General features: G+C 40.1%; 1 protein-coding gene across 5 annotated transcripts in view; it reads left to right on the top strand.

Annotated features, from left to right (window-relative positions):
• Nucleotides 1-3363: 3363 nt before the first annotated feature.
• GRIA4 (glutamate ionotropic receptor AMPA type subunit 4) overlaps nt 3364-13598 on the top strand; it is a 211437-nt gene continuing 201202 nt past the window's right edge. For 4 of the 5 annotated variants that reach the window (XM_053969883.1, XM_053969884.1, XM_053969885.1 and 1 more), the window contains exons 1-2: nt 3387-3554; nt 4726-4884. In XM_053969883.1, coding sequence (XP_053825858.1) covers nt 3467-3554; nt 4726-4884 — 247 coding nt within the window. In that variant the 5' untranslated portion in view covers nt 3387-3466. Of the gene's footprint in view, nt 3555-4725; nt 4885-13598 lie in introns of all 5 variants that reach the window. The other variant, XM_053969887.1, reaches the window with a different exon arrangement.

A 13598-nucleotide genomic window follows, 5' to 3' on the forward strand; every position in this document is an offset into this window, starting at 1 on the left:
GGCAAGGTTGGGGTGGGAGGGTGTGCTGCAGAGGGCCTCTGTCACAAGACACCACAAGCTCACAAAAGGAGCCAGTTTCACCCAGCTCCAAAACAGACCCATCACTGCCCAAATCTGAGTAATGCTTGGTGGCACCTCTGTACTGCTCAGGAGGAGGAGGAGGGAGAAAAATCATGAAAGAAGGAGTGAAGTTGAGCCTGGAAAGAGGGGTGTGTGGGGGGTGTTTATAGTTTTGTCTTTGTTTCTTACCATCCTATTCTATCCCTTACTGGCGATAAATTACCTTTACCCAATATGAATCTGTTTTGCCTGTGATAGTAACTGGTGAGTGATCTCATCTTTACCATGACCCATCAGCTTTTTCACCTTATTTTTCACCCCCTTCCTTTTGGGAAAGGGAGAGCAGCTTCATAGGGACCTGGCAACCAGACAAAGTTAACTCACCAGAGCATTAGAGAGTTTAAAATCTTATCTCACCTTTCCTCTCCTCCAGCCTTAATTCTGATTACATCCCTGTTACCTTCCCTGTTCCAGCTCTTCTGTAAGATAAACATTGTGGTCAATTGCTTCATCATCTGCCATTCACTTCTCAAAACTTACTGAAATGGGATTTCCCTCCTTTGACACTGCAATTCTTTATTTTTTTTTCCCCTTGTGTCTTTTAAACAAAATTGCTATAGTATGGCCTCCTCCCCTTTCTTTCCTCTTCTTTCCACAGCTGCCAAAATGATCCTGAGCAGTCTGAGCAAGGGAGGGTCAAGTGGAGGACAGGATTATTTCCAGGAATAGCACTGAGTGATACCATTACAGGAATACTGGGTTCATCTCTGACAGTGAACATTAGAAACCAAAGCTAGAAAAATGCAGGTTTTAACAGATGAGAGTAGATATCAACTTGAACAACTTAGCCCAGGAAGTGATGGATTTCCTGTCTCTTGAAGTCTTTAAATCAAGATTGGATGTTTCTCTAAAATACATTGTCCAACTCCAAGAGAAATTACAGATTTGATGTAGGAATCGCTGGGTGAGACTCTTGGTCAGATCAGGTTAGACCACTGTATGTTCCTTGTGAACTCTCAAATTAAATTTAAATTAACATACTACCATTGTGTTTGAAAAAGACCAAAACATATGCCTCAGCTCGGGCAGTAACTTGCTGATCCACTAACACAGATATAGGTCTAAAATCTTAACATGAATCTTTGCATGAATTCACATGCTTATATGCCAGCAAAATAACTAAATATTTTTCTAAGCTCACTTGCTCCTAGTGGTGAAGAACTAGGCAGCCATGGAAATATTATCTCATTGTCATTGTTTTATATCTGGGTTTACAAAGTCAAAAAGTTAAATGATGAAGAATGGAGGAAAAGAGGAACCAAATTTTGGGGAGAATTTAGGGAGACAAAGAAGGCAAAGCACGGAAGAAGAATAGTAAAGCAAGAGCAAAAGCAGAGGTCACAAAAAGAGATGGGTAAATAATGTGAAGAGCAAGCCTGCTGTTTCAGAGAGAAGACTGGAAAACGTGAGGGGAAAGTAAACAGAAGTAGAAGATTTACTGAAACATAAAGGAATGAGTATTCTGAAATGCAGGTTAAGTCTGTTTGCCATTGATCTGCAAAGAAATCTTTCAAAAAGTAATTCATTTACAGGAACTTCGCTGTCTCCCAGATGCATGCACACACAGAGTCATGCACACAGCTGGACATGTCCATGCTGATAAGTCTGTCTGTCTACACTTCTCTGCTTTCAATGTTCTGTGCTTATTCTCCCATGTGGTAGATGCTAGGAGCCCACAATCATTCTTCACAAATCACTGTCACCCTCTGCAGCAAATGGAGGGGTTGTCTTTCACCCTGCAACAGGAGAGTTTGAGGTCACAAGGTGCAGTTAAAAACTAAGAAAGTAAACTTGAATGAAAGGAAGCAAAACTCTGATCCTGGAGCAAATGTGTGTGTTTCAAAGCAGAGCCACAAAGTTCACCTTAAAAAAAATCAATATTCTTTCATATTGTCAATTAACATTTTAAAATTATGCTATTGCAACTCCAGTCATTCCCTGTGACTGATAGAAGTATCTTGTAAAGCCACATGTGAAGTTAGAAGCTCCCTCCTCTGACATACAGCTATTGTTGGATGATTTCATTACCTATCATTTATTATATATATCTTTTAATTATTAACTGCAATAGACCCAGACTTCTGGCAGTTCCTCTGGGAAACTTCCAAGGCTTGAAGAGAAAAATTCAAAGGCACCAAAAAAAGACTAGACACTAAAAGAGCTCCATTATTTTCTCCCCACTTAAAAATATTAAGAAAGAAAAAAAAAAAGAAAATAAAAAAAGGGGTGGGGGGGAAGACAGTGAAAAGGAGACGGTGTAGGAGCAGTGAAGTTTTCCTTTCCATTTGCTCTCCCTCCCTTTGGCACGAGTGTCACAGCGCTGAGCGCTCCTCTGCTCTCGTCCCTGCGCTCCATCCTCTGCCGCAAAGCCCGGCAGCGCGGAGGGGTCCCGCTGCTCCCGCGCGGAGCGGAGCGCCCCCACGGGGAGGGGGGGGACACGCCTGCCCAGCCGCGTCTCCGCTCCGGAGCCGCTCAGCGCACGCAAATCCGCCCGGCCACCTTCATTAATAATAACAGGTACTTAATAGGAGCAGCCCCACTGATGGGCTGCAGCGGGCGAGCCTCCCGCGCCCAGCCCGGGGCACTGTCCTTGCCTGGTCCTCCCGCCGGACTCCCGCAGCACAAAGTTCTGCGATGCTGCGCGTCCGCGGATGGTCGAGCAGCAGGAAAAAGACGGGATGAGGGGGGCGAAAGAAAAAAAAAACAAAACACCACCACAAAAAAAAAAAAAAAAAAAAAAAAAAAAAAAAAAAAAAAAAAAAAGAAAGAAGTCCCCCCAAAAATGAAAAATAAAGGCAAACGCCGCGCCTGCGGCCGGCGCGGGCGGGCTCCGCGGCGCGGGGCGGAGCGGGGCGCGCACGGCGGCGGCTCCCGCCCGCGGCGGTGCGGGCGGCGGGGGGGGCGCACGGCGCATGTCCGCCCGCGCCGCGCCGCGCCTCCGCCAGACGCTGCCCCCCGCCGCCAAACTCACCACCATCTTCTGCATGTGCAACATTTGCAGCCGGACACACTCCGCTCCCCGGCGATGGAGACTGCGGGAAAAATCCGCCGCGGCGGCATGGCTTGCTGAAGCGGCAGCCGGGAGAGAGGCAGGGCGCGAGCGGGAGAGGATAGCGAACAAATTCTAAAACCAAACCACCAGAAAAAAAAAAAAAAAAAAAAAAAAAAGAATAAAAAGAAAAAGGAGGAAACCTCTCTTTTTCTCCCCCTTCCCCCTTTTTTTTTTTTTTTTTATTTTTTCTTTTTTATTCCTGGTTTTGTGTGTATCCTCCTCGCCCTCGATGCCTCTTTGAGCAGCATCCAGCGAGCGAGCGGGAGAAGGCGAGACAGAGAGGCAGAAGAGAAGATGAGGATAATTTGCAGACAGCTTGTCTTGTTGTTTTCTGGCTTTTGGGGACTAGCAATGGGAGCTTTTCCTAGCAGCGTGCAAATAGGTAAGCGCTGCATTGGGCTGCGTGCGTGTGTCCAGGGGTTCAATCCTGTGCGAAGTGAGTTGGAAAGGAGGCTCTGAAGGCAGTTTTTGTAGATTTCTCCTCCAGCACCATCCCATTTCCGTGCCTGCACGAATCATCCTCGTGTTTCTGTATATGTGCCTCCGTGTGTCTGTGTGTGTAAATATTTCTGTGTGCGTAAATATTTCTGTGTGCGTTCGCGTGCGGGAAGGAGGATGCTTATCTTGTGCAGAACTCCTTCCAGCCCCGGGCGTGCGGTATCGGCAGGGCAGGAAGGGGCTCGGGGCTAATGCCCCTTGGCTTCTTCAGCCCCCTCCGACTCCCCTTTGCATTTGCCTGACTCTCGAAGGAATGACGAGTCCCGGAGGTTGCGGTAGCCGGCAGGGATGGGGGGGGGGGGGGGGGTGGGTAAAAGGCTACAGCGTCCTTCGTTCCTCTCTGTTGTTGGAAAGTTTAGGGTTTTGTAAGTGTCTCCCTGTAGTCCTGTGCCCCATCCTCACCCCTTTCCCATCGCCTCCTGCTTCCCTTCTTTCGGACGTGTTTGGGATGGGACGCGGCTATCTGAATTCTTTCCAGCTCAGCTCCATCACTGCATCATTTCTTGTGGACTTGTAAAGATGCTGCTAATAAGGCTGAGCTGCTCCCTGCCTGCACATGGCTGCAGAGGAGCAAAGTTCATTATCTTCCTCTTCAGTGCAGATTATCCTACGTCGAGTTGGTATTCCCTTTTAATCCAGAAAGCATCGTTCCGCTTAATCAGCCCACCACTTAATGTGAGAGGCTGTTGAGCAGCTGATTTACCAGTGTGTTCAGTATCAGGGTGATGGAGGCTAAACACTTTAAAAGGTCACTGTAATCATGACAAATCTGGGTATTTATGTATTTATGTATGAAAGGCTGAAAACTGAGAAGTCAGAAAAGAAGCATGAATGCATCAGGGAGGTTAAAATCGATTGAGGACGGTGATTTAAAGGCAGTGGTTGTGATTATGAATACGATTAGTTCTTTATCCATTAAAGTCTTAGGACTTGCCTTATTGGGCAGCTTTGGGAGAGACAGTTGCTCGGTTTTACAAGACAGTAAGAGGCTTGCAAATTATTTACCCAGCTGCTTTTGCTTTTGCTTTTTTTTTTTTTTTTTCTGTTTTTTGTAGGTGGTCTCTTCATCAGGAACACAGATCAGGAATACACTGCTTTTCGATTAGCAATCTTTCTTCATAACACCAGCCCCAATGCATCCGAAGCACCTTTTAATTTGGTTCCTCATGTAGACAACATTGAAACAGCTAACAGCTTCGCTGTAACAAATGCCTGTAAGTAAACATGCCACTGATCTGAGCACCTTACGCATAAATTGTAGTGGAAAGAACAGGAAACCACGTTGTTATCTTGCATTATAAATATATCAGGAAGTCTGTCTTCGGTACAGATAGCCTTTGCAGAAGAGCAAAAGGGGCAGCAGTCCTCATTGGTTCCTTAATGGAGCAAAATCTCCTCTCCTGCCTTCTGCTGACTAACCTGATGTGACATTTACTTTAGTAAAAAAGTAAGCTGCGGTATTACTGTAGTTTCTTGTTTCCTGGTTTCTATGGAGATGAATTTTGTTGTTGTAAAGAAAAAATATGAATGTCTCAATAAGTGCATAAACCCCACACTTTTGTTTGTTTCTGTGCATGCTGTGCCTTGAGTGTATTTGAAAATATATGATAATGTTTGTGCTCCCAAATGCTTTTGTAATGGCTGGAAAGGAGACAGGGAAGCAGTGGTGTGCAGGATAATATATCTGAGTTGCTTGACGCTGCAGTTGATCTGGTGATGTCACTTGAGGCAGCCCTGCTCTTATATTCTAGGTTGTAAATGTCTCTTACCATTTCGTAATGCATACATCCTGTGGATATGTCTCTATGCATCCATACATTGGTGCCAAATCAAGTTAGTATCTGATCTACTTGATTTCACAGACCACCTCAACTGGAACAAATATTGTTGTCCTACTATATATTTTATAAGCACACACACACCCACATACACACAGATGCACATACACAATGAAATGAAGTCAGAGCAAGAAATGCCCTTAACAAATGAGGTAACATTTATGTTCTTTAATTTCTATTTTCATAAAAGTGACATATAATTAGATGCATTGAAATTGCTACATTTCAGTCACCCCAGGGTCTTTACCAGTGGTTGAACCACGTACTAGATATGCCTAATCTCTGAAAGGGGCAAAGCATTATTTCTATTTGTTTTCGTGTATGTCTGGCTTCTTAAAAGGAATTCATGTTATTATGTAAGACAGTGTACAGTGGGGCAAAGCTGAAGACTCTAGTAGTGTTACTACTTTGATGTTCATATTTAAGGACTCTATAGGTTTTCCTCTGTAGCTCTTAAGTTTTTGAATCCCTCCTCTTCATTCAAGAGTGAATTGCCTCTGGAAGTAGATGCTCTAAGCGACATTGCTGAGCGAGTTTAAAATAGAAACATACTGGAGAATGTCTTAAGTGTTCATGGTGCCTTAAAAATATGTGCTCTGATTCTCTTCACTTTCTCACTGCCATCTCTGTGGCACTTTTTAATATGTAAACATACAATATGCTGTGCAGTTCTCATGAATAATTTATTGCATGATTGCTAAATTTATTTATACAAGTCTTTGCTACTTCAAGTTTCAGATGACCTTGCCACCTTGTTTAAGAGGAAAAGCTTCTGAGCTGCCAAAATGGCTCCATTCATTTTATGCAGGAAAGAGTGATGTCCCATAAAGCGTGAATTCTGTTTTAAGCAATGTATTAGTTGTGTGTAGCGTGGAAATCAGTATCAAATTCCATAAGGTAAAAACATTTCAAAAGATGCTTTGAAACTGGAAGGAATCAGGTCTGTGCAGGTGTAGTTCATTGAGAAAATATTACAGTTCATGTCAACTTTTGCATGTCTTCCACGGAGACCAATGACACAGTACCTTTTTTAAACTTACATTTTTAGTAAAAGAGGATGGGACTAAAATTTTTGTGTACAAAAATCAATAATTTTAGGTGAAGTCAATTATTCTAGATTCTGCCTACGCATCTAGTTCTGACAATTTCTCAGGCTATTGCTACATTTTGGATTAAGGATACTGCTTAGTCTTTCCATTTGAATGTTAGTGAATTAATTTTGATTTGCACACATTTAAAAATGCCTAAAATTGGACCGCTTTTCTGTGTAAAACTAAGCACCTTAAATTCAAAAAGTGTTTGCCCAAACCTTTGCTCATTTACACTGTTTGCAGCAGATTCTTCTCTCATTCCAATCACCTTATGCTATTTTTGCTTTATATTTAGCTGAGGAACACCTCTCCCATTATGTTTGCTGTCATTTATAGAAATAGTGATTCATAACCTGATCCTTTTCGTTTCCTCTTTAAGCTGAACCCAGTTTCGGTTCCAAAGTGTTTAATAGCTTTAGAAATGATGAATCCTTGTAGTATGGGGGGGAGGCAGAGAAGAAAGGCAAAATTAAATTTATATGCTTATCTGTGTGTATGCTCATAAAATTCTGTACATCTGTATTAAAGTAATCCTAAAGGCCTTATTTATGTTTCTACTTGCCGCTTAAATGCACATGTATTTTTGCATTAGTCCAAGTTTGCATTTATTTCATGTTTTGCAGTCTTGTGCCAATAATCTGACTACTTCTTCTTTTTAAAAACATTTTATTACTGAAGAATATTTTTTAAACAACAGATATTCTCCAAATGAAATGTAGGCAAACCGGCTGACAACTGAATGAACATATCTCATGTTCCTTAAGCTAAATGTGAGCAGAGATCTGCAAAAATCAATTGTCTGATAGCTGGAGGACACTGGCTTCCATGTGATTGAATTTCCTGGCTTGACAGAGGCTTCTAAAGCACAGATGTGTGAGTTTTTCTAACCTAATTAAAGAAACCCCCACCATCAGCTCTGAATTAAGCGATTTCATGGTAATATGAAATGAAAACTCTTTGCTGAACTGCTGTGAAACAGTGAGTTTGGACCTTGCTATTGTGTAGAAATTACTCAGAGCACATGTCCCCAAATATACAGTACAAAAGCCTGAGAGCTGCTGGACCGAGATGAATATTCATGTGAGTTCAAGCATAAAGCTCTGAGACATTACCAGTTTCCTCTATTTCTGTTTCCATTTCCTGCAGAGGTTGCTTGTGAAGATTCAGGGTCTGACCTTTTGCATGTGTCAGGGACAGTAGACAGATTATTCGAAAGGATTATGGATGGCATACTAGCAGGTAACTCACTGCAACACTTGCAAAACTTTAATTTTTTTTTTCTTTTCACTAGGTAAAAAACATACATCAAAATGTTCACCCAGGAGTACTTTTGGAACTGGAAAAATTTTGTGTGTTCAATGTCATAGCTAATTGCCAATGGTTATTTTGTGCATTTTTCTTTTCTTCAAACAGGCTTAGAACATTAGTGTTTTTATTTTAAGTCTTGAATGCATATGAAACAGGTTGTCTTAGCAGATAAAATCTGTTGTAAGTTATCAAAATTGATCTGATCTATATCACTTTGGAGATTTCAATCCTTTTTCTTTTCCCTTCACATTCGCGTGTTTTATTTAAACTCTTCATTTCTTTTGCACTACATACATTATTCAGAGAATCCCTCTTACTGACAGAGCTGAAATTATTCAAAAACATGAATAGTACAAGATTCTTACTCATCAGAACACAATACACCAGAGCTGAAACATTTGTCTATTGGCATACATTGGTCTGCCACTTATAAGCAGGAAATTCTGCTCATGATGAAATTTACCTGTATTCAGTTTGATTTCAGATGTTGGAGCATAACACTGATTTTTGGAGAGGATTGTATATATTTATTCTTTGGCTGAATGTGAAATAATTTTCTTCCCTCCCCATGCACCATCTATATAGTACATTAGTATATCTCAGCAACGCAGTCAACATTAAAGATGCTTGAGTACTTATGAGAGTTATTGCTATGATTTACTAAGAACTATTTCCCTTTCAGCTCTTGTCTTGTGGTTGAGAATTTTTCTGTTGAAGTTGGAAAAATCCTTAATCTGTAGCATCTTGCAGTTCTTGAACAGAATTAGGCTAAAGGGGATGAAGAGAGATTAATTCCAGTCTTTCATTAGTGTTTTATGATAAAAGTAAAGTTTTTCTCTTTGAGTCTGTTTGACTTAATGTGTATTCTGAGATGAATATATACCTAATAAGTATAATTTAGGGAAAATGAGACACTTCCTTCCTCTTTTTCACAGTTCTGGTTTCACTAGATTTTAATCCCAGTGGATGCAAATCTCCCAAAGCATAATCTTGTTTATGTGCCACCTGGATGAGAAGAAAAGCCTACTGGAATTTAAAATTTTGTATCTTGGAATGACTTTCCTCTTTAACCAGGAGTTAGTGTTTTTGACTCTTGTGCCCTCTAGATTTATGTGAGGTTGGTGACCTGAAATTGGAGGGCCTGATTCTGCCTCACTGGTGAGAATGCAGTTTCTGGGGAAGATCAACTGAGGCCAGAGGCAGCCCTGAGGTCAGACAGGAGCCTCCCTTGTCACCCTCACCTCTCTGTGTGTTTGTCTCTGGGACTGTGCATGCTCCTGAGGGGAGAGGCAATGTCATTTTGGAGTTAACTTTCTGCTGAGAGCTCTAGAAAGCTGAGGAAATAGACTCACACATAGTATTGCCCTTATATTGTGACTATCTGTCATTTTACCTACAGGAGTTTCAACTTTGATTTCCTCAGCTGCATCATAATGGGATTTTCATTAAATTTGGTTATTAATTCTGCTTTATAATTACAACTCAATTTAGCAATAGAAGCATAACCTTGGTTGAATAATCAGTGTCATTTAAAACCATGATATTCTTTATTTAGAAAGTGAGGTTTCATACAGCTGAATGGTGTTTTGCTATCAAGAGCAGTGCAGTACTCCCAAGGATGCAGTTTGTGGTGTGTTGGGAGTTATCATACAGTCAGGTTTTAACTGCAAAAGCAAATAGTGTACCAGTTGGCTAGAAAGATGGAACTAGATTAAATTTTACCCTTCTAAGATAGGTTTGATTACAAAAATCCTTTTTAAGTGAGTGTTTTACTTTAATATGCAGAATTTATCTCAAGCTAGACTCCAATTATTGAAAACAATTTCTCTTAACAATTTTTATTATTAGCGTTTGCTGATGGAATCAAAGAATGTGTGTGTACTTGGGTGTCATCTGCCATAAGAAGGATTCTGTATATTTTTTAGAGATAAGAACATCCATATTCAAAGAGTTTCATAGCTCTAAATGTGACATTTGTAAATAGCCATACAACAGAGAGAAGATCAGTTGTCCATATCTCCAATCCATCGGAGTCTGGTTTTAATTTTCAGGGTTATTGTTGGGAAAATAAATGATGGGCCTTCGCTGACATACAGTCATATTTCTACCCTGGAAATCCAAAACATTCATTTCCCTGGCATTTGTCCTAGCATGTTACTGGACTGACTAAAACTTTAAACTCAAAAGCTTTATAGTAGCCTATAGAAGCAATTTAATGTTCATTTCAGAGGATTAATAAGACTGTGTTTCTTCATTCGTTTTGCAGTAGGCAAAACAGTGCAGTACTTCTTGTGTAGGACAAAGCACTTTAACAACTAAATTAAATTGATTAACTTCAGCTTTATCATTGTGATCTAAGTTTGTATGCTAGTCAAAATAACTCATGCATTTCATTTTTAGGTCTTGATTGTTTTGAGACTTGCTTGTTCATGAGAGGGGAAGACGTCTGCTTTGATTTCTTAATGGTTTTAGATCCTACAATGAATTGTGCAATTCCAGATTGTGAGCAGGTGAAGTTCTTTGGATTTAAACATATGGGACCAAATAGTCATTTCTCATAGTTCCTATTCCTTAATATATGACTGATTTAAGGGTATGTAATCTGTGCTAGTGCAAAAGTGAAGATGTCCCTATGATTGCACCAGTGTAATTATAGGGAAAATTGGCCTGTTCTCTGGATTTCCATTCCTCTGGCACTTAGCTTGAGGCAAAGATTTTGGGCTAGTACAGCACCAAGTCTGCTTCTGCAACTGAGGTGGGCACACCGAAGTTATGTGGTAGCACACAAAGTCAAACTAGATAATTTATTTCTGTGTAAATCAAGAATTGTTCTGAACTTTGGAAAATAAATTTACTCAAAAGTATCTGATCATAGTGTCTTGTTTTGAAATTTTGGCTTTACTTTTAATAATTTTTTCAGAAATTTTAACATCTTCCTCTATCTAGTCCAGGTTCTTATTAGATTTTTGTTGTTATTATGGTTTACAAAGATCCTACTGGCTTTTATCAATGTTGATGTGGATTCAGTTTGTCAACGCAGTTATATCTTGAGTTATCTCAAAAATTCTGTATTAGTGATGTCTGCTTTCAGGCACTAAAGTTCAAATAGAAAGGCTACCTTACATTTTGGCACTCAGAGATAGTCTAGTGTTTTCCAAAGTCCTTAGAAGCACCTGCCTTCCTGTTGGGAACTGTTTACTGCTGACCACTTGGGAAAATCTGTCCTCCTCTATGCAATAATGCATGGAGCAAGTGTCTTCTGTTGGTGCTGCTACTTCCTTGTGAGGACTCTTTCTTCCCTGCTCTTTTGCCCATAGTCCAGATGAAGTCTGCCTGACTTGTACAAATAATTGCAGGTTCTGTATAGTGAGAAGATGGAACCAGGGTGACACATACCCATCACCCTTGTCCTGGCTACACATTGGAAAGACCCAGATCATTCTTCCTCTTCACCAGTTCCTCCAGAGCTGACTATAGCTAAATTTATGTTGGACTCAACTGGAAATACCCGGATACTTACAACAAAGCTACTGTAATGGCTGGATTTTGACCAGCTATGCTAGCATTAACAAACTCCAATGCAAACACTGGCCCTTGTCCTGCAGGCTTTTTTCCCCCAGACAGAGCTGTTTGTGATTTAAATAGGGGCTCTACCTGAGCAGTGATTGCAGAGTTTAGACCCTCTTAAAAAGAAGGAGTAGTAGGAATCCACTTTGTTTGCAAGGAGAATATGTTCTCATTTTTCATATCATAGCTCAAATTTTTAAACTTACTAAATTGCTTAACTCCTGTTATTTTTAAAAACCAAAATGTTTAGCAATTGGACCCCTGGTACATAATTGCCTGTTTACAAAGAAAGTCAGTTGGGCTACTGTTTTCTTGTGTTCCACAGCCTATTTCAATGTTGTATTTATATGCAGCAAGTGCTCCTGAAGCATGCAGGCTTGTGCAGTACCTTTCACTATATTCATAACCAACATGCAGGGCTTTTTTCCTGTAAATACAAATACGGTCCAAAAGAAAGAAAAAGTACTTCCACTTTTCACTATATTATTTATTAGGCTATTTGTGGGGAAAGGCTTTAAACACATTTTGAAGATATATTAAAATACATAATTATTTAACTACTCATAACAGCTCTTTGTTTCTCGCTTTCAGACCCTCTGTGGGGTAGATCCTGTGCCATCTCTGCATGCACACTCTTCCAGTTGCTTCTGATGTGTATTTTCATAATGAACTTTTAAACCCATAAAAATGCAACTTCATTTTTTATTTGCTTCATCTTTTTATTTTTTTTATGTTCTTGATGTAAAGTTCAGATATGCCTAGTGAATATCCATCAAATTTTAGGAAAGTTCACAGGTAGTTAATTGCTGAAAGGAATTGAGACCTTTATGCTTTGCTTGCCACAGTTTTCAAGGATATAGAATTTACATCTTCACATTGTGGTGTAAAAGATAATGTATATGTTAGTATTAGAAATTATCATGCAAAGTAGTTAGGAATTATTATAAAAATAATCAATTTTTATTAATTTCTTTCTCAGATATGCCTTATGCTTCATTTTTGGTTATTGTCAAGGTCCCCTTCCAACCCAAACCATTCCATGATTTCTTTTCGTTAGCAATTTCACTGATGTCACCGTGTCAGGGTCAGAGCTGTTTTCCCAGTGGGAAAAGAGATTCATGTAATAGATATTCAAGGTAAAAACAGCAGAAAGAGAGGACATTCCTGTAGAAAAAAAATACAAAATGTAGCATATGGTTTGTCCCCAAAATCTTGTTCTGCTACTTTAATATTCCTGACATTCAGTAGAGGTGTTTCACACTACTAGTTAATGTGAGATATGGATCTGGATGATGCTATGTTAATGTCTGAAAAACACTGAGTATAAGGGAGAAAGATTTTATCAAACACAGATACATTCACGTAAAATTCAGGAAAGAAAGTTGTAATTTTTAAGTAGCATGTGGCTATCAAAAAACTGAGCTCTCTGTTTTCTCACCTAAGTTGATGGGGGGAAAAAGGAAGAAGCTTTTACAGACCCTCAGTCTCAGCAGAGTAGTGTAGATCTTCTTTCAGTGATTTCCTCCAGGTTTTCTGTATGGATCTACCCTGGAGAGGTTTTCTAGTAAAAGCATTCAGCCTTGATAATTTCCATTCATTTAAACTGAGAAGAGTGTTTAAAAGTGGGCTTTTCAAAACCACTGCAACTGGAAGGATAATTTCCTTTAAAAATCAATAGTCATCGGCTCTTGTCTGAGTCAGGAGTTTTTCTCACTTCCCCTCCAAGTAGAAAGCACAAGCCAAGTAAAAAGCTGGGTTTGGGGGCTGTTTGCGCACCCTGTTAACACTGTATCTAGCTGTTTGTGTGGCCTGCAATTGAGAGCTGGTCAGAGGTTTTTCTTTCTCAGGTCCTTTGTTTAAAAAATCAGTATCTTTGGTCAGCTTCTCTGAGGTGGTAAAAGCAGCTGAATATTACTGTATGATATGTTATTATATAGATTAATTAATAATTAGAGTTGCTGTCTGGAGGGGCAAAGAAAGATTCAAGGAAAAGAGCATAAGAGGTGTAGAGGTGTATTGGGAGTACCTTCATTGGCATTTGCTGCAGAATTACATAGATCCCATCAAAGTGTGTCTGGAAAGTCAGGTGTGGTGCCGAATGGAAGTGATCCAAGTTAGAAGTCC

Source organism: Vidua macroura, chromosome 2, assembly GCF_024509145.1.
Source record: "Vidua macroura isolate BioBank_ID:100142 chromosome 2, ASM2450914v1, whole genome shotgun sequence".
Taxonomy (NCBI): Eukaryota; Metazoa; Chordata; class Aves; order Passeriformes; family Viduidae; genus Vidua; species Vidua macroura.